The sequence below is a fragment of the Perca fluviatilis genome, chromosome 4, assembly GCF_010015445.1.
Source record: "Perca fluviatilis chromosome 4, GENO_Pfluv_1.0, whole genome shotgun sequence".
Lineage (NCBI taxonomy): Eukaryota > Metazoa > Chordata > Actinopteri > Perciformes > Percidae > Perca > Perca fluviatilis.
Genome location: NC_053115.1, coordinates 7,705,489 through 7,727,672, shown reverse-complemented (window position 1 = coordinate 7,727,672; position 22,184 = coordinate 7,705,489). Strand labels below are relative to the sequence as shown.

Below are 22,184 nucleotides of genomic sequence, written 5' to 3'. Positions count from 1 at the left end.
TGTATTTAATGTCATCAAAAACCTCTTCTTCAGGGCTCCTGACATACGATGTCCTGAAATTTCAAAATGTGCTACAGCTGTTAAGAGTTAAGAATACATTGTCAGTGTAGAGCTGACAATATATACATTTATATATAGCAAAAATCAATCGAACACATGAACAGGTTTCTCTATGACAACTATACGATAAAACTGTTTGTGACCAACAAGTTTTCAAGATTTCATTATCTGAACTTGAGTTTTAGAAATGTTCTGTTTAAAACCAACTTACCTACACAACCTAGGGTTGTTGAAACTATGCTTATTTATTGCAGACTGCTTCATAACTAATTCGACCACAGTGTAACCATAGAATCAGCTTGTTTAAAATGTTTGTATTTGTTTTTTTGCAGTATACAGCAGGCAACATTAGAATAACAAATAAATTAACATATAATACAAAATAAGGAATTTACAGTCATTTCTGTCAACCGTCTAACCAAAACTGGGTGGTCCATTAGCATGGGTTACATTTTTGCAGTCTTAAACTGTTTAACTGTTGTCCTTTACACTATGTGTATGTTTTGTGACACTCAGGCATGCTCTTAAGATCTGTATACTGACAGCTATAGACTGCAATGGAGTGCATGAATATGCAGTATACATTTTTTTAAACTGCCCCCTCTAGTGGTTACTAACTATCTGCTGTCAGTCTTGTTTCCACATTTAAAATGTAAAGACCACTGGGGGCAGTATGTGAGCCCTGAAAAGCAAACAAAATATATAAATTAAAATAATTTAGATTGCTCCCTTAACAGCTGCTGTGATGCAGCTAACAGAAAAATGTACATAGACATATCCTTATAGTGGAATTTTTTTTTACATTTTCAAGTATGGTAAGCTCGTTTAGGACAAAGTCACAGCAACATTGTCAGTGCTCTTCTCCATCTCACAGTCTTTGTCTGATGGTGCAGAGACCGGCGTGTCTCTCAGAGAGTTCGGGCCACTGCTAGTCTGCCCTAAACCTTTGTGTGGGAGGTCTGCTGTCGACTCAGCCTCAGGTTCTTGCTGCGGGGCTGTGGCTACAAATAGAACAAAAGTGAAAAATATACATTACATCTATGAACATGTCAAGTGTAATGTGGATGATGATTATGCGGGCAAGCACAGGACTGGAGACTTCCAGTCAGGACTGCGAGCTGCTGTGAGAAAAAAATAAATGTTATCAATTTGTGAATAGATCAATGTGAGAATGCCATCAACTGGACGGTGCCGTTACCTGATTGAGTGCAGGACTTCATGTGTTCTGGCCAGTGGGCTTGCTGACAGGGGTAATCACAGTAGCTGGTGTTCCAGCAGCAGTAGAAGATGGCCTCTTTCCTGCAGTTAGCACACCACTGTTTCTTCTTTGTCTCATCCACTGCTTGCTGCTTCTCCAGCTCCATCTGTTTCTTCACCTCAGTCACCAACCTCTCTCTCTCCTGTTCCAGACTTTGCCTCATCTCTGCCATTGTCAGCTCTACATTGAAGTATGCATACACACGATCAAACACAAGTAAAACTCATTACACAGTTTGGGGGAATGAAGACTACATGCATAGTACTTTGCTGATCGATGAAGTGCTCACCAAGATTGTGCTTCATTTCTGACAACTCTTGTTGATGCAGCCACTGTAATTTTTCTATTTCGATTCTCAGTCGTCTTATCTGAATTAAAAACCCATGGGTAAGTTAAGGGTCACATGCAAAGCCAATGTTATGATCTGAATAGCATTCAGTCGCCACACCTACCTCTGCTATTGTATTTCCTGAAGTACTCTTAGAAAGGTCATTGTAAATTTCAGTCATTGTACCTTTGATTGCATCCATTATCTGAAAAAAGAATATACCATAATATTATGATGTCTTATTCAAGAAGAAATATTCATGGATGGATATACAGTAATTGACATATGAACTACCAATACTAATCTGGTTTCTTTATCTTTTCATCTTCAAGTCCCATTTTATGTACAAGTCAAACATATGTAGTTTGAAAGCTATCCAGGACTGGTATTTACTGTATCTAAGTGTATTAGACACCAGAAATGTGTACATTTCACCCCCAGAGAAATAAAACAAATTGCTCTCAGTGCTTGTTTTCATCTAGGTTATTTAGCCAAGGAATGCCCAGTCAGTGCTGAAGTCCAGTGGATTTGGCACCTTACAAAACAAACGTAAATGAAAAATTATACTAACTTTATTTGTGTACTTGGCAATGTCTGCAGCTGCATCCGCTGAGGCAGTGGGGATATACAGGTCGGTTGCCACTGGTGAAGATGTAGCAGCTGTGCCTAAACTTGATGCTGCAATCATGGCAACAGAAGCAGGACTACTGGATACCAGGGTGACAGCCGACGTGGATGTGTCTTTTTGTTGAACAGCTAGAATTAGAAAAAAACTATTAGCCTATTCAGAAACATCATTATGGACAAACTGAATTTGTGAAATATTTAGCACATTTGTTGCTGTAAAGGGTAAATTGTAATATTTTCGAAACACTATTATATGAAGGAATTTTGATATATACTGGCCCACACTGTTAAGTCTTGAATACTTGTCATCTACCTTTAACAGCCTGTCTGGTCTGATAGCGTGTGCTTTGTGAAGACTGCTGTGATGACGATGAGGATCCTGCTGTCGAGCCATTCCCAGTGGCTTGTGTCTGGGTCAGCGCTTGACCCTGGCCTTGCCTGGGCGACGACACCTGCACCTGCGTGGTTGCCACAGGTTGCTGGTTCTGTTGCTGACGCTGCACCTTCTGCATGTGCCACTTCTGAGAGGAGGTCTGAAACTTGGCAGTGGGATTCCACACCACAGCTCTCTGCACCACCGGCACCGTCTCTCTGGGCAGCAGAGGACGCTGTTTTTTCAAAGCTGGTGTGGTGGAGGCTGAGGAGGATGAAGAGGGGGGTGTTGCGGTGGCACTGGACACAGTTGCAAGGCTTATGGTTGCGGGTGAGGGAGTAGTGAAGGAGACCATGGTGACAGGAATGGCCATAGGGGACTGTGTGGAAACACTAGAGGGTGTGGACGGAGCTGTACTGTTTTGAGACGGGATTGTTGATGGGGTCAGGGCTTTACCTACAAGGCAAAGTACCTACATTATTTTTCAGTTCCGCCTGTAAAGTTGATGATGTTTTCACATGTTACATATGCTAAAAATGGGCATTGCATGCAGTGGGTGTTTGATTATTTCTTGTGGGATCAGCAGAGAAAAGTTCAACACTCACCTTCAGGTTTACCAGCAGATGACTCTTTAACAGTGGTGTTGTCTTTCCTGCTCCTCCTCCTGTTCTTGCCTCCCTGTTCCTCTCCGAGGTCAATAACCAGCTCTCTCTCTGAGTCAGAGTCCTCCACTGGCACAGGCTGCTTTGCCTCTTCTTTCACTTGAGCCTTCTCCCTGAGACCAGGTGATGATGGAGGTGCTTTGGTCTGCTCTGGACTCTCTTTTTCCGAATCTGTGCTCATTTTCCCTTTAGGTGAAGCATTTGATGCTGTTGCAGTGGCGTCGCCTGCTGCAGTCTCGGATGCCACGAGCGAATCAGCTTTACCCTCCTTATCTTGGCTCACGGAAGGTTGGTCTTTGACTTTACTTTTGGTAGGCTCCTTCTGGGCTTCATCATTGGGTGCTGCATCCCGGCCATCCTTGGTCTTTTGCTCCTCATCACTGGCATACTCACTGTCACTGGAGTCAGATTTATCAGAGTCTTCTGAGTCACTGTGTTCCACACCTTTATACACATCAACAGAGATCTCATCTATACCTGCAAAACAAAGTAATAGGATGGATATATCAAACCACCATTCAATATGTTATAGGGTTCAGCTAGTAAGGAGCAAGCAAAACTAAGCAAGTACCTGGATCAAAATTATTCAATACCTCGCCACAATACCACATCCCATCCCCAAAATGTGTTATGGCAATGATTCTGTTGACAATCGACAATAGCAATACTTCAGAAATTGCTATTTTTTCTATGCATACTCTACTGACCCAACTGTGCCTTGCAACTCTCAATGGTTTTGTCCAAGTTCAGCTGGAAACGGCTCTTGATCTGTCTTTTTGGAGAGGTGAGGACTGGTGTGGCTCCTTGTTTCTGCTGAACCGTTTCACTAAGCTCCTTAAGGTCCATTTCTGCTTTACTCCGATCTGGAAGCAAACAACGTAAAATAATTCCAAACAGCAAAATGTGCACCAAAAAAAGACAATTATTCCTAGCAGAATCATGTCCACTGGTGACCTGTATTTGCTCACACAGAATGTATTAAACACTTTAATGCATATTACATAATTGCCATAAAAGATTCACCTAGATTGAGGTTCAGAATGCTTCCTGTCGGTGGTGTCTTCTCCTGCTTGTGGGAACCAGGAGCTTGAGAGTGGAATGGTTTAGGGCTCTCCAAGGAACTGCCTGCAGGACAAGGTCGAGGATGGGCAGGCGATGCTGTTAAGAGATACTTACTGTTAAATTAAGTCTTTAAATTAAGACATACTTGTTCCTACACTTAAATGCACCTGGTGAAATACCTGTACAGTCCATGGACTCCTCTCCTGTACTGTACTGGCTGTTTGGAGCTTTTGTCTGGGACTTGTCAGCTGTGTCATGTTCCCCATCCGAACCAGTATGGGCAGAGGAGTTGGTGCTCATGGGGGAGCGAGGCATTTCACTGAGAGGGAGCCGTCGGCCTGCTGTGCTCCCTCCCACCCCAGCCCCAGACAGCATGGTCCTGGTCAAAGGGATCTTGGGTGATGCAGTCATATCAAAGCTCAGCTTAATCTTCTCCTGTTTCTCAGGTTTGATCAGGGTGGAAGAGGGGTTGGAGGGATCCAGCAGCATCTGGAAGTTGTTGTCAGGAGTGTAGGGGGTCCTGAAGGGGGCATAGTTAAATACTCCAAACTTCTTTCTCATGTTCTCCACATAGACCTCCATCTCTTGCATGGCACTGTTGAAGATGCTCTTGGTCTTCTTCACAGAGAAAGGAATCTCTTTGGACATGAGGTAGCAATTGTTTAAAGGAACCCAAGCCCTACATGATAAAGATTGACATCATAAATAAAGATTGACACGTGCCTAAGTAACTGAGTAACTGAAGCATAAAGGGCTGTTACCTGTCATGCTGACCAAAAAAGCGAGCATCCACTTGTCCATCTTTGTCCCGCAGAGCTTTAGCAGGCCAGAATGGAAATCCTTTCAGTTTGGCCCACACTAGAGGGTGTGGGTTACTCTGCAGACATACAGAAAAACACTGAAACTAAGGGCGCTTTCACACCTATCGTTCGGTGGACTCAGTGCAATTCGGGGGTGAAGTTGCAACATTGTTGCATTTTTCATTTGGTTCGGTTTTGCATTTGTCAACCGCACCAAACACTGTAAACAAATGTCATGCGAACAACTTGGTGGAATTATCAACAGAAACTTCAAGTTACTCAACTAGCTTACACAAGGCTCACAGAACCAGTTGTCTCTCTTTTGGCAAGCAGACAGATAACACTCTGGACAAACTTCAATCTCGTTCATCTGCAATTAAAGAATCAGAAGACATATAAAATCAAGTTTCAGTTGCCACGTTTAGCGTTTTAAATCAATCAACAAATCAAAATCCCAAAATCTTTTGTTACCCAAACCACATACCCACCTCATGTTCACAGATTTTTACTATCACTTTAGCAGTAGCTGTGAGTTTGTGATTGCCTGAAACAAGGACATACATTTATGATAAACAATTTTAATACACACTAGACAGGGTGATAATTAAATATCATTGTTATTGTAACATTATTGATAACATCATGTTATCGTTTTACAAATCCTGTTTCCCAAATCAATTATTCTGAGCAAATTGTAATTAAAAACTAATAAAATGAGTAATTGACATCTGACAATCAACAGTGGAACACGGTTGATTTAAACGAACATCAATTAGACTATTTAAGGAAATAGTATATTTATATTTGAGTCCATGAAAAGCGCTATATAAATTCAATTTATTATTATTATTATTATTAATAGCATGATATTGATTTAATCTGCTAGATTATTCTTAAATAAAAACTTCCACACAATGAAACATACCTCCATTGTATATAATACAGTTGTGCAAAATCCATTTTGCATCTGCCAAGAAGGCCTCTGTGCAGCCATACATTTTCTTTTTAATATTCTGCGGTGCAAAAAGAAAACATGGTGCCTGACTGACAAACTTTTTAACGTTGCTACATTCATGTTATCCAAGAAAAATGTGACAGATTATGGTTTACCTTCTCAAGTGTGCAAAGATCCATAGGGTGAAATATGTACTCTGCATAATCTGGATGCTGTTCAAGAGAGACAGGTTTCTGGAAGGGTTCGGTCTATAAAAGTGAGTAGACAGAAAAGAGAGTGAAGGAAAACAAACTCTCTGCACGACCTTCCCCTCTACTACACGTGAACATGCTACCACCATGCTATTACTAAAACAAATCTAAAAGCCGCTTCAAACAAAAGGAGGAAAATCAGTGGAGGAAGAAATCATGACGGGGTCTTGTTAGTGGTGTAATTGATTACCCAATTAAAAGTCTTTCTCTGCGTGGAAGCTGCATGGGGGGAGCGAGATGACAAGCGGGGATGATCCTGAAAGAGAGTGAGAGGGGCAGCTGTATCCTCACCACCAGCTAGCATGTTTACCTTCATGGTTTCCAGCCATGACAGGCCCATTATAGTACAATGACTATGATTGTTAGTTATGTTATTAGAAATAATTTGCACATGCAAATCAATAATATATCATGCTTGACTGATATGTGGACAGGTAGTACTTCAGGGTGCAGATCTTAACATCTGGCACGACTGATGAGAATATGATGGTTGCATAAGCCATCCAAAACTTAAGGCCAGAAAAGAACACATGCCAATATCCAAGTGATAAATCTGAATGTACAAGTAGAAAAGGCAGAAATGAGAATATACAGTGTACCCCATCTGTAATTAGACTGTCTGCATCAAAACGATATAATCAGTTTGGTAGCATGAATTCCGTAGAAAGACAGAGGGACCAGAGTACTTACACCTGGCTGTTTCATCTTCTGAAGGGCAAACTTTAGTAGGTAAGACAGCTGCTCTATAGTTAGCATCATCATGGCTTTGCTCTGAGTCTCTATACACTCAGCAACTGTTATTTTCTGAAAGACATCAAGAGGAAAATAGTTGAAAACTTTTTTTTTTATCCCATCATTGCACAGAATGTATGTAGGCTCAACGTCAACATGTATTGAAAGGTCCTCTGTACATTAAACAAATATTAAAACAGGTTTTGACTAAAGGCTTTGAAATATGGCTTACAACGTCCTTAAGGGGCTTTCACACCGGCGCACGATAACTCACTGCCTCCAGTCATTTCAATGAGGGGACTGCAGCAGATGGGAAGCGGTTTTGATCACGGCGGTAGGGGTATGAAGCGGTCGCCGCCCACATGAACCTGCACAGATTATCCTCTGCTGCCCAGAGTTTACCGTGCTAAACTTCTGGCTGTACTTCGGGCAGCAGGAATCGCTTTTAAAAACGCGTTGCTTTTTTTGGGAAACGCTCTTGCAGGTAGGCGGTTGTCAGGGCGGTTGTCAGGGCGGTTTCCGCGCGGCGGTGTGAAACCAGCTTTACACTATACACATTCCTGGGTGAGTACCTCACACTCCGGACAGAACCAGTCGCCCTCGGGCTCGGCTGGTAGTTTGAGGCACTTGGCGTGGTATACCCTGGGGCAGAGCTCACAGCAGAGCACCTGGCCCTCGCGGTGGCACAGCCAGCAGTAGAAGTCATTCCTGCCGTCCTGCGGTACAACATCAACAGGGTCTGTGGTGAGTGCTGGCTGCTTCACATAGTAAAAGGGACCATGTCTTAGTTCTGACTGGAATGCGGGCAAAAGAAAGACAAAGTTGGGGAATGTCAAAATCAGCTTAGATTAGAGTAGCCAAGCAGACATGCACAGCATAAAAAAGGCACACTAAAATCACTAAAGTCCAAAACACAGACTGCTGTGAGCCCTGGTAAGTACAAGTGTTAGACACTAACTGCTGGTGGATGAATTTAAAAGTCACATTTTTTCATTGTGATGGAAATGACATCAAAAGATGACAGGTCTTGTTATTTATTCTAAGTTTTGTGACTTGCTCAGTTCTCTGGTTTAAATCTGTGTTAAAGGACAAAACCATCACCAATGTGCAGAAGGGTAAACAGTGTGGCCAGCCTTGATTAAACCGGCAAAGGCACAGATAGTTACAGTGGCTACTAGTAATCATTTACAAAGGTCAACTTAATGTGCCAAGTGTAAGATACTAGCAATCATTTACCTACTGTGCATTTGTTAAATACTTTAAACCCAAAGGAAGCAAAGAACGCACTTTGCACTTTCTCAGACTGCAGAGAAAGCATTTGTTGAATTTAGAGGTGCACAGATAGCAATTGATCATACCTCAGAACACTTATTAAATTACTATTACCAGTAGTATCCAATGAGATTAAACTATTACGTAAAAGTGCCATCAATTTATTTTCATTTGGCACACAATCTTAAACATAACACTGTAAAACACAGGGACATAACACGCTAATAGGCTATAGTGCATGACATACTGTTCCTAAAATACTTAAATATTTTGATCTCAGTGGAGCAGACAAGAGTTGGAAATTGCAGGTTTATTTATGATATAATAATATCACAATATGTAGCCCCTGATGGAATCAGATATCAGACTTATAACGGCTGATGTTAAACAGCATGTATCAAAGTGCAAAGTTTCAGTTACATGGAAACGTGCCATTATTCAGATGTCAACTAGCCACAATCTCGCAAACAACCAAGATACAGAACAGTTAAGAATGTCTGCAAAAAGGAAAGAAATTCCTCTGCCTCAGAATCACAAGAGAATGTACCATGCCACTGATGCCAGTTTAGCAATAATATAAAGCAGGACACACTATCACTTTATCCCAACCCTAGAGCAAACTGTAGAGTGCTGGTGAAAGTTAATAGCAGAAGGGGCTCATTTAAGAGGAAATGAGTACATACACAACATCCCACTTATTTTTTCTTTTTCTTTTTTTTTTGAAGAGAGACAGGAAAGAGGAGAGAGAGGGGGGGATGCAAAGGGCCTCAGGTCGGATTCAAACCCAGGCCGCTGGCAAGGACTTAGCCTACATGGGGCGCGCGCTCTATCAGTTGAGCTAGAGGCCACCACAACATCTCACTTTTTACAAGAAATTAAATTAACTTAAATGAAAGAAGTTCACCCCTATCTGCTCCAACGGAGCTGCTAATTGGCCAAGAGTTTAGATTGTGATCATACTGGGGAGCTCCCAGGTGTGTATAAGTGTAACTGTGCCTAATGTGTGTTGATGTGGAGCAGGGCAATCCCGCAAAAGAGCATTGAGTAGTGAACCTACCCTAAATAAAACCGGCCTTCACATATCGACAGAATATGAATAACTGATCACAACCAACCACTTCTTTCCCACAGCAAAAAGATTGTCATCAAAAGTATCTGATCTATCGCAGGAGGTTCTTAAATTCTTTTCAGCCAAGGACCCCTTACAAAACAATTAACTGGGGAAATAAATACAAATTAATATGAGGGGCTAATGGGGCAGCTTGTGATAGTTTGATTTTATTTCTGAATATTGCAGTTATATTAATAACAATAGAAAAGCATGTTTTTAGCAGTATTTTATATCCTCATGCGTCCAAAATGTTCGCTGAAACAATTCAGTATTCACTGTAGTTTACAGTAAAGAAAGATGTTATCTGGCAACTACAGCTAAGAAAACACAACTAAAATTTAAAGAAAATGAAAACTAGCAGCAGACTATGCAAAAATGTCCTGCAAAGTAAGTAAAAATATAGAGCTGCAAATGTTTTCTTGAGTACGATTTCCACACAGATATTTGTGTTATTGATGTTTTGTCAGATTTTCACAAATTGAATGTGAAAATTAACCTTACAAACAAATATATACAGGTAAACTAAAACGTATTTGTAAAATGCAAAACCTAATGTCAATTTGAATTTGGTGCAAAATTCATCTGGAGTTAAACCAACCCCCAAATAACAACAAATAATGTTAACTATTTCACAGTACTTGACATTATTCCGTTGTAATCACCGAAAATAGCACTGACATCCTCACCAACAATATAAATATCTCATTTGAATTGAATCTTTTTGGATGATTTGAGCATCACAAAGTTGCATGTTTGATGGTGGCAACAGAAGTCTCGGTTGCAGACATCTCAGACCTTCGGCAGGTAAAACCACAACTATCCACATTGGGGGTAAGAGGCAAAATATGTTTTTATTGATTTGGACAATTGTGTAATGTATACATTGTATCCATGTATGTCATTAAGGTGCTTGACCTCTTGATTATAAAAAAAAGTTGTTGTCTAGTGTAAGTCTGAATATCAATAGACAGACAATCAATCAATCAATCAGGTTGGGAGTAATAGCAGTTTAAATCCTGTTTTGTTGTGTTTGTTACCTGGTCTTTGCTGCTGCTAACAGCACCTGGTTTCTTCTTCTTTTTCACTGGGCAGGGGGACGTTTCAGCAGAGGAGTGACCATTAGATGAGTGAGAGGGACTTGGTATCTTTCGTTTTTGGGTCATCCGTTCTGTCGACCCCGTGTCTGAAACTACAGACAAAAGGTCAAAGATTACACAAACCGAGAAGGGTACACTGATGGCCTACTTGATGGAGGAAAAGAATTCCAGAAATGACGCACCACAGTTTTCCTGCACTCTTACAGCCGGGTGAGGCCAGTAAGCATGGTGAGTTATATAATAATAAACCAAGACAACCAAAACCATTTCACTGCATAATTTCGCAAATATAGAAACAGAGCTTTGCCATCCTATCCAAAAACAAAGTATGTTCTTACCTTTGGATCGTGTTGAGATCTCCATTCCTTCTGTTGTAATCTCAGTTGTCTCCGCTTCCTCTGCCACACTAATGCAGAAAAGTCAAAGGTTTACCAGTCTAACATAAGCTCTGTACAAGATTCATATACAAATGTTCAAACCACTACTTCTGACAAAGTACTATGCTTATGAAATAGGTTTCAAAGGCTTATAATGAGAAGAATGATTAGGCATAAATCGGAAAATTATAAAACCACCAGTAATGGGTTGCTAGATTATGTCTGTGACGGGTTTGCATTGTTGTCTGGGATGGTGAAATACCGGAAAATGACTTGTATATTCTAATTCCACCAGGTGACAGTGACAAAAACATTGTTTTCAATGTTTTCTACTCTGATGAAGGTTACTTGATTTCAATAAACAAATTGAAAAATGATACAAAATAGATTAACTGCGCTGCATGAGAACATCTGGAAAGAGTCTCAATAATGCCTAATGCCAGACATATACGTATATGCCAGACATGATAATAATAATAATAAATTTTATTTAAAGGCGCCTTTCTCGGCACTCAAGGACACCGTACAGGGATACATAAGACATTAAAAGCAGCAAAAAAATAAAGAATACAACAATAGAAACAACAATGATAAAACGTCTGTACAGTACCTGTACTGTACAGACTGTACAGACAGTACCTGTACTGTACAGACTTTATACCAAAAATGAACTGCAACTACTTTCAAGACCCTTCATAACTGACAATACTGATAACATAGCAATTATATCACTCAAACCATTTATCGATAGTAAAGATAATGTTAATAAGGTCTAAAGTAGAAATAGTACGACGGCGTATCGGGGCCATTGTAGGTAAAAAATAATAATAATTAAGGAGCCGGGGCAAGGTGGATAATATTCTGAGAAAAAAACTTTCCGAGATTAAAGGCGTAAATTAACAAGAAAATGCATTCATTTATGATAAATAAACGTACGTACGATAATTACATAAGTTACGTAAGTAATCCCAGAGATCGCCTCGCGTTTCTTTTCATTACGCGGTCGCCTGTTCAGAAGTCAGAGACGATGTAAGTTTGTACTCTTTCTATTTAGCTGTTGTTGCAGCAGATGAAGCTATTCCTGAGTTGTTTCAGTCTGAAATGAGTCCTGAATGTTAACCGTTTGACCCTGTGATGTGAAGCTGCTAGTTTATCTGTATTTTGCTAGCTTGCTAACATTCCACTACAACAGTATTTGTTAATAAGTGATTAATAACCCACTGTTGTATTAGATAAGAGTAGTTATAACAGCTGTGACATTAATGTACCTTTTTGGGTTTATTTCAGAAACTTCTTTCATATCTAGCAATGTACAGCTTGTGACTGCCTGTAATGCACCGTCTTCATACCAAGTAAAAAGTTAAACTCCAACAATATGATATTCAAAATTTGACTGCTTTCTTTAATAACTACATAACACAATACTTGTACTTTTACTTTTAGAAATAAAATAAACTTCTTGCAATACTTAAGTACAAAAAATGTTGAATACTTTACTACTTCCACTTAAGTGTGGTGCTTAAAGAGCACTTCAACTTCTGCTCAAGTCACTTTTTTGATAGAGCACTTGTACTTTTACTCAAGTCTGGGTCTCTAGTACTTTATACACCTCTGTTTATTAACCAGCAGCACGGCCAGATCGCAGTCAGATGCGCCCTGCCATGTGCGTCCGGAGCATGCCAACACTTGGCAGGGCGCACCTGACTGCGATCTGGCTGCACCACTGGTCATTTCGTGGCCAGGCTTCCTTGGTGCACCTGTGGGGCACTTAGGCATGGGGAGGGATCAGAAAGAAGGCATTAATATATGTGAATCAGAGGCTGCGGCAATCATGGCTTATCACATTCACTGCTTTCAGCCCCTTTAATCACAGAGATATCCCGTCATGGCGTGCTGACAGTTCTGAACCCGAACAATCTCTATCACAATTGAAAAACGTGGAGCTCAAGGCAACATTTTGGCCAGCCTCGTTTACCCGACATTTAGGATGGAGACACCAAGTCCACCTGTCCACCTGTCCATTTTAACACGTCTGACAGCGCATATCACATAACCATTCACATACATTGGGCATGTGCATGCCGGTGTAAACAGAAAGAAGATGTCTGATGTTGCTCTGTGGTTGAAAATCATGAATGTATAAGTTGAAAATACAGAAAATACTAAGATAAGAACAACAATGGTGAAAAGTAAGACCAGGTATTTATTTGGTTGGACCAACAACGAGGTGATCAAGCTGTTACTGAAAGGTATGTAAGATTACACCTAACCGATAAGACTGACTGACATGCGTCGTCGTTTCCAACGGTCTCCGTTTCTGCCCGTCCAGAATACAAAGCAACCCCGGAGTTTTCAAACCTAAACGGGGTCAGCAGGGTTTCCAAACGTCTCAGTTTTAGGGCCTCGGAAACGCCAGAGTAGTGCGGGCGCGAGGCGTAAACGTAGCAAAAGATATTTGTTTTTAAACAAAAACCTAGCCTTCAGATGGCTGTAAAGAGAGTCACCAGTGTAAAGGAAAGGCCTTAAAAATAGTAATAAGGCACACTACAGTGTTACAAAATTACACGTTGAAAAGAACCCTTCCCAGCATCTGCAAAGCTAAAACTACCAAAAACAGCCCAAACTTAGATGGAGCACGCAGAATCTCCTCACGACATGACGTCATCATCCTAACCCCCCCACTCCCAATGTTTAATGGAAGTCGGCGCCTTTATTGATGCACAGAAGCTATCACCTCATCCAAATCAGTATGATGTTTTCTTCTGAAAAGGCCCAATTCACAGCAATGTATCTTCAAAGCCCGGATGCTACAAATTAATTTAATTATAATTAATTACAGGCAAAATATAAGGCAAGCAGCGTTGTCTGTGGTATGATGAGGTTGATACAACCTTGCAAAGTGAAGCGATGTGGTTGCTTGACAACAACAAAAAACTTGAATCTCTGAGAATTTCTGAATTTTCTCTTGCAAATTTATGACTTCATAATCTCAGAAAATATAAATGTTACTTTTCATGAATTAACCACTTTAATCTCAGAAAATATACAAGTTGTGTTCTCGTAAATGTATGACTTTAATCTTGGAAAATCTGAGTTTTTTCTCTGAATATTACCCCCCTCGCCCGGCTCCGTAAACATTTTTTTTTTTTTTACCTACAATGGCCCTAATCCACTGTCGTGAAATAAACCTCAACTCTGTGACTCAGACATCTTCTAAATGTTAAAAAGATTTTAGACTCAATTAAAGTTTAAGTTAACCATACTGTAGCAATGGCAGCTCAATGTGTATGGCCATTCTCCAATCACAAATACCAGGCACCTTTCTCCACTGACTGCAGATCTATGATTAGTGAACATGAAAACACAGAACAGTGAATCTGCATTGTTTGAACCTTCTGACATCAAGTGAAAAGCATGCAAATAAGACTTGCATGCTGTTTTAAAACAACCATGTAATTTTCATTGATCAAGTGACCTAATAACAAGACAGCATATCATAACAGATTACACAATCACAGGCCCAGTTCTGTTGAGAAACACTGCCTTTTAATGCTGTGATCCACCTTCTATTCAAAATCTGCCCAACAGGTTTTTCTCAGAGTCAGTTCAACATGATTCACCTTGGTCTGCAGGCGCCCAGTTGTCGATCCTATTATTGTTGCCTTTTTCTCTGACGCGAAAGCGGATGCCCATTTTTATTTCACATACTCCCGAGGTAAGCACCATTTGAATGTTTTGTGTGAAAAATACACACGCGCACAAAATGCTTTCATTTCAATTGTCTTGTTCACCAACCTCCTACACCTCCTGCTCCTCCATCACTATAGAAGGATGAAATAGCAGAGAGGAACACAGCACATCTGCAGTGACAGACAGAAGTGCAGTGAAATGGCTTTACTGGCCTCCTCATCTAACCTGTCTGGACAGCCTCAGACAATCTAGCCAAGCAACATCCTGTCCAGGGCAGGAAATACAGCAACAAAAGAAAAAGAGAAAGACAGGGAGAGGGACAGATCCAAGAACGGAAATCAATGCTGCCCATCCTGACAAAAACATATTTAAAACAAACCCTAACCACAGAGCACACACCTACTGGTACAATCCTTTCCACACCCCACTGCCACAACATCCATGCTTTAATGTAGGAAATCAACAGCATACCTTTTTTCCTTACTCACACACAGATTCTTCTGCCTATTCTTTAATCTTTTTCAATTATTGAAGGCGTTGGGGGATGAGGGAAAAGATGGGTCCAGGTTTCCCAGAAGGCCTTCTCTCCCTGCTGCTGTCTCCTGCAATTGTCAATCTTTAACCTCGGCTGCAGGCTGCCGATTGGCTTGAGCACCACACGGAGAAGCCTGATTGGGTGCTCAGCTCGGTGTGCCACACAGGCTCTCTTCTCCCCGCTCTCCCCAGCTACAGTGCTGCAATGCAGAGAGGACTGCTCCACACTGTTGCCAAAAACCTCCTGAAAACCAAGTCTCTCATTCCCTTTAAACACCATACAGACATATACCAGCCGTGTGCCTTTTACCAGACATGTAAAATGCAGCTCTACAAAAGCATGACAGGCAGAGAATCAGATTCTCTCCCTCGATGTGTTCTCAGCCAGTGTATGTGTATGGCATCCATTTTGAACACTCTCTCTCTCTCTCTCTCGCTCTCTCTCTCTCTCTCTCTCTCTTTCTCTCTCTGACCACTGTGCGCACCGCACACACAGCACGTACACACGACACCAGTGAAATCTGCTGTAAAAGACCACATGCAGCTTATTATGTGCCCCAGCATGTTGATATGCAGCACTGGCCTGATACTGGACACAAAGACAGGACTGAAAATGTCACAGGCCTCCCAGACAGCATGGAAGGCATAACTCCTTCCCTCCCTCTCTCTTTCTCTCTGCAATGCTTCTTCAACATTTACTGTCTCATAATTAACGTCTGCCTAGATAGTTTGAGTGTGAGCAACAGGAAGCCAAAAACAACACAAATAAACAACTGAGAGCAACGCTATACATTTTCTATGTTTCTGTAAAAGGTATTTGTGTTTGATCAAATGTATGCATTTAATCAATACAGAACTTGAAAGCATGAATACAAAAATGCACAAATTTCTACAGTCAGTACAACACAAGTACAAACCATCCTTCAAAACAGAAACACATCCGGGACAAAATGTCAAGGCCAACCACATCATCTACGCAGGTCCAAGAAGATCAACCGGTGGATATTTCAAAGACAGACACCAAACTAAATAGGCTGTGTGGGTCGGTGTAATGCAGATTTAAGTGTGCCTACAACAATTTTCACACCATAGTGGAATGAAGGGATTAAACGAATTACCAAGCACCATTCACAAAACACTGAGTGGGGGATTTTCTGTTTCAGTCAATGCAGACTGCTCCTGAACCCTGGTCAAGCAACATCATATGCGCCATTATATCCAGGCCAAAGTTCCCCTGGTTATATTTAAAACAGAGCCTTTGTCAGATATCATCCACTTATAATGACAAAACAAATATCACATATTCCACCTGGAATATATTAAATGACCAATAATAAAATAACAACATTGATAAACTGGCAAAAAATAGATACAATCAATAACTGAATTGAATGTTATTTTATCTGATTCATGCATACAGAAAACCAACATCATTATATATGAACAGAATCAATCTAACCTGGTCGACTTCAAACTGTTTTTCAAGCCTCTCTGGATGAGATGAGGTTTCTATGCAGAGCCTTTTCAGAGGAAGTCCTTCCCTTCTTCCTTCCTTCTCTCTTACATACAAATACTCAGTGTGCTTGGAGCAGAGGGACAGAAAGGGGAAGCTCTTTAAAATGGCTGACACTCGGCAGCAGAGAACACTGGGAGGCAGTGCACACCATTAGGCTAAGGCAATTTCTCCAACCCTGTGATAAATAAACTGCTAAAGGCATATTTAGTCCGTCAACTGAACACTGGTGAGCAGCTTACAGGATTAGGCCTGTTTATTCACCAAGTAAAAAAGGGAATTATGGTGAGGTGAACTAGGTTTTGGGTGACGTGTAGAAATATTAAACAACTACACAATTTACAGTTCTTCATTGCCATGTTAGTCTGGCAAACAATTAACAACAGCCTTGCTCTCATGCCAGTTTGAGGCCTAAATTAAACTTGCTGTGCTGTCAGTTTACCATCTGTTAATTCCTCTGGGGATTCCCCTCTGCACTGCTCCCTGTCTCTCCCATCCTGCCTGGATCCCTCACCAGGCCTGCAATCTTGTCAGCATAGGCCAGGGGTAGCCACACAAAAATCCTCTTTTGATCTTGACAAAAGAAACCAGGTTTTCTCAGTCAGTATGAATATACAATGACCTCACACTTGACCTGTGACCCTGTACTGTATGTGTCCAGATAGCCACCCAGTAAACAGAGGCAGTATGCTGTACTGTACCATGCTATGCTCACCTTCCAAGCTCCACTCCTATGCTGTGGGGTGACAAATGCTCTTTCCCCTCCCCCAGTCTGTCAGATAAACCTGTATTATTACTCAGGCACGGATCACACACAGTGGCTGGTGCCTTATCAACAGTGTTGTATATGTAAAAGAATGAAAATAAGGCTTACCTCTGTGGATGCATGGCTACAAACTCTGTGTGATATGTCAATGCTTATTAAAACATGGAGGACAGCCCTGTCAGCCCTCACCCTGCTCAGAGCACAGCCACGGCTCTCAAAGCTGTCCGACTCACTGCTCTGATATAAGGCACACTAAGACTGGCCATGCATGCCGACAGAATGTAAGGCAGCTGCTGATTGGCTAGCGCATTTCCTGGCTGCTTGTCTTTTGTTTAGCACAGGCAAGCTGAAACACAGCACTCAGAGCAAGAGGAGCTAGGCCCAGATCAAAATAGTCAGTTTCTGCACACCTATCAGCTACCAAGAAGACTGCATACAGCAGTTGTTGTTTTATAAACTTGCTATAACGTAGGACTTTGGTGTAGCTGCGAGGGCTAGTCAGCAGATGTGTACACAAAGAACAGGCCTATGGCTGTATTCCGAAGGAGGAATTTGTCTCACTGTTCCCACCCTCAAGTACATGGGAAAGATAAAAACTGCTATATCAATAAAAGCAATGTGTAAACACGCACTCAATTTCTTTGGCTCAATGATAAAAATGCAGACTAATATACAGTCACTGGCTTTTGAAGTTCAAGTTCAAGTGGTGTCCTTACACACATAGGCCACGATTATTCTGTTAAAAAACACTGACTTTCGGTTTCTGTTACATTATTCCACCTTGGAGCATGATTCAAGAAGATTTTCAATGACTTACAAGAAAGTGTATGGTACCTCAAAAGACATAGCACAGTTCTCCTGCGTTTGCAATTTTAGGAGCTTCTTGTTTTCTTTTTTGTTTGCCTAATGTTTGCTATCTTTAGAAACACGTGATCTCATATTTACATTATTACAGCTTATGACTTTGCTTTTGTAAATTAATTTCACATAAGTCAAGGGGATCACCATGGTGGGCAGCAAGCTTGGGAACCATAGGGATGCCAGTTCAAGCTAGCAGCAGGGAGGGATTTAGTGTCTTGCTAAAAAGACAGACATGTATGCTAAATGTGTGAGGCAGTAAATCAAAGATAATGGGATTATTCAAACTTTATAAACATAACTTTGTAATTCATGTAATATTACATGTAAATTATGTTAAGAACAGATTGGACATAAACTTTGTTAAAAAGTAGGAAAACAAATTAGATGGCAATAGCAGTTTACATCTATTTTGCACTCCTTTTTGCACACTGTATGCATTCAGTGTGGTTCGTTCTTGTACTGCTAATGGGACATGATCATTTCCCCCCGGGGGATAAATAAAGATTCTTTCTTCTCTAAATATAAATCTGAGAAGTGCTTATCAAAGTCATTTGGATGACGCTACCTGTAAGCATATTAGCCACTGATCTGTTTCATATTTCTAAAAGCGTTAAGATGATCCACAATATATTGGGTTAATGTGTTTTAGAGGTAAAACAAATTATCGCTTTTATGTAGGTAAAATTTTATATGTACGAATATACTGTATGAAGAATCTGCCTGCTGTTAAGTTTCCTATGGCCTCTCCTTCTACAGCAGGGGTGTCAAAGTCAATTTCACTAAGGCCCACACTGGAAATGACGATGACAATAAGGGCCAGACATGTTGAGTTTATTGACATGCTTTTATTTAACAAAAAAAGTCAATTAACTTTGTATTATTGCATGCCTCATATAGCTTTCTCCCATACAGTTTTGGTTGACATAAAACCCTAAAGAAGTCAGCAAAAAAGTTTCTTAGCCATCGTAGACTTTAGCAAGTCATGAAAAACAAACATTATATTTTTAAAAGCAGCTGCCACCCAGCCGACTCACAACAACCTGTTTCACAGCTTGAATATTAAAAAACTCTCTGCTTCTGGGGGGAATTCTGAGTCTCAAAGTCAGCAAATCTGTCAAATTCTGCACGGCAGTGTCGCATAATTACAGTATGAAAAACAGTTTCCTCATTTTTTGGATTATTGCAAAACTAGTCGGGCCAAAATTTGCTGTGAACCTAAATTGATATGCGGGCCGGATCAAAATTTGCAAGGTGCCGGATTTGGCCCCCAGGCCTTGAGTTTGACACATGTGTTCTACAGGAAGAAAGACAGGAGCGACCTCTTGTGGGAAAACTTTATATAGTTATATAATATATAGTTCAGTACACACTAGCCCAGAGATTCTCAAACATATTCATGAACCACCAAATACGTAAATAAGTTAATCAAGGAGCCCATTCGACAACTTGAGTCACAAAGTGTATCTTAATCATATGTGCCTTGTTTAAGCTGCATACTAGTACATTGAGAGCAATGAAAAAGTTAAATTCCTTGTATGTGTATAGTATGTGGCCAATAAATCTGATTCTAATTCTGATTATTTAGAAAAATACCACATGTAAGCACAATGTCAACAAGACATAAGAATATCTTAAAACTAGATATTGCAACAGGATGTGTCAGGGAGAGTTCCTGTCTAAATCCAGCTTTGCTTTGGGCATCACTGCTGGGGTTTAACAGACTGGCCTTTCCTTTATAGTATCAGTGCAGGCCAGAAGAGATTGCTTACACAGTGACACATGACAGCTTAATACAGATGGTGGATTGACGTTAAGGCATTTAACGTTACAGTCTGTTTGGCATTAAGATAAACTGAAAAAAATGGAAGTGGTGGGAAATGGCCAGTGTGGGTTTTCAGCAAAGTAAGGATACCAAGTACAATGTCTAAATGTTAGAAAAAAGTTAAGCTAGACTTATTTGGTTTAACTTGTCTCTCCGCTGCAAGTTAACCAGCTAACGTTAAATTGCAAAGTGATTTTAATAATAATGCAAGGTTAAGTTACTTGAGACAAAATAAACTAGTAATAACTTAGCGTTTCTATAACTGACTTGTAATAACCTTAATTAGCTAACGTTAGTGAGTTAGCTTAAGATAATGTTAACTAATTAGCCATGAGCTTCTGCCCAAAACAAACTCAGGATATCTCAGCTATGGATGTGTGAAAACAAACACTTCGCCGGCCTATTTTCCAGATGATTTAACAATAAAACGTTATTACTCTGGTTACTCCGCACATAAAAATGTAGCTATAGGTTGTATATAATCTGTCACCTTTGTCAGTCTCCACTGTTTACCGCTTGGAGTCCAGTCGGCAGACCCGTGAGCTTTTCAAGTAGCCGACCATATGGTGGCCTACTAGTAACGAGCCCTGCAGTCCCCAAGATGGCGCGCTAGCTAGATTCATAGACAGTATATAAGAAGGCTAGACTTCACTGACTCTGGTCAGTGCTTGAATAGCCTTGGATTGCATGTTATATTTAAGGCCTTGAATATAACATGCAAATCTGGTTTTAGGAAAGTCCTATCATCTTTTTTTGTTTTGTATGACTAGTGCACACGCTCTAAATCTTGTCACTTGATGAGCTGTAATTGTGATTCATCAGTAGGCTATCATTATTTACGTATTTCTCATGAAAAGCCTCGACATTTATCTGAACTGCCGTTGAAAAGGGAATTAAGTTAACCTGCAGAAAGTTATGTAACGTAGCCTATACCAATAATTACACATGGGCCTATAACTTGTGGCTTTTGAGGTAATGTTAATGTTGCCATTTAAGGAGAAGTGAAGTGAGAAGTGTCAAATGTCACAATCAAACAATCAAACTATTGATTATATATCATTGATCAGTTACCGACAAGAGAAAAAAAATACTTGCAGATCTAACTCTGTATTTTCACTGTGTTTTAGCGACTTGATCTGATCAGTCTTTTAAGGTTAAATAGACGAATTATATCAATGATTTTCCTATTAATTACTGCTTTCCAGCACTTTATGGAAGAAAAAAAAATCAGATCTCCCTAGCAACTGAAAAGACAATCAATGTGTTTTACTGAACTTTAAACTTGTAAACTTTTATAGACCAACAATATTATTAGCCTGCATGTAGGCCTACACATTGTTAACCTGGATTTTATATTTTAAACTCTTCATTGTCATCTTGTTTAGTTATATTTGTATTATAGCTGATAATGGATATGCAAGATCTTTTTTTTGTGCATAGTGTTAAGAAGTTGCGGAATGGGAGTTGGGTTGGAGCAAAGAAAGGCATGCTGTTAGCTGTTTGCAGGTAAACTGATCTGAATACATGAATGATTATGGGGCTATCTCCTGTCCTTTCAAAGTAGAGAAGCTGAGTAGGGACGGGGGATGGGATAAAGTGGCTCATGCTCATTGAGGGGGGAGGTCATTTTGACATGTATGGGGGAAGGGGAACAAACAGAGGGCCACTGGGCCCCTCTTTGGGTCTCCATGGAATGTAGGTTCTCACTCAGGCAAACATGCAAACAGACCAAAATACACACAACAAAAATGCACAAGTTTTTGTTTTAATTTAATTACATTTTTTTACTGTTGGTGATTTCATCATGTTATGAGCCAATTTAAAAATCTGTAAACATTAGCAAACAATCCACCTAGATTTGGATTAATCTATATGTATGTATGCATTGCATCAATACTGTGAATGATGTATGGGTGACTTGATCCTTCTTTTCTAGTTGTGTAACCCTTCAGCCAGTAACGATAGCTTTGTCTGAGTAAATTTTGTGAATTGGTAGCACAACATAGAATGCTGTGACTTTGGCAATGAACCTT

The 22,184-nt window shown here is 40.4% G+C and overlaps 1 protein-coding gene across 9 annotated transcripts; it reads right to left on the bottom strand.

Moving 5' to 3' along the window:
- Positions 1–354: 354 nt before the first annotated feature.
- On the bottom strand, positions 355–17,707 carry zmynd8 (zinc finger, MYND-type containing 8). 9 transcript variants are annotated; one of them, XM_039797580.1, is made up of 21 exons: positions 17,577–17,707; positions 10,927–10,994; positions 10,529–10,680; positions 7,681–7,902; positions 7,067–7,180; positions 6,567–6,632; positions 6,281–6,373; positions 6,096–6,210; positions 5,659–5,714; positions 5,463–5,540; positions 5,132–5,247; positions 4,538–5,049; positions 4,332–4,433; positions 4,016–4,171; positions 3,252–3,785; positions 2,587–3,102; positions 2,218–2,402; positions 1,771–1,851; positions 1,608–1,686; positions 1,259–1,498; positions 355–1,061 (listed from the first exon to the last, which is right to left on the bottom strand). In XM_039797580.1, the coding sequence occupies exons 1-21, from the start codon at positions 17,588–17,590 to the stop codon at positions 886–888; spliced, it is 3,675 nt and encodes a 1,224-aa protein (XP_039653514.1). In that variant the 5' UTR covers positions 17,591–17,707; the 3' UTR covers positions 355–885. The 9 variants fall into 9 exon arrangements, with proteins under 9 accessions (XP_039653514.1, XP_039653512.1, XP_039653516.1 ...); XM_039797578.1 differs by having other exon boundaries at positions 4,332–4,466; positions 4,550–5,049; XM_039797582.1 differs by having other exon boundaries at positions 4,550–5,049.
- Positions 17,708–22,184: the final 4,477 nt, after the last annotated feature.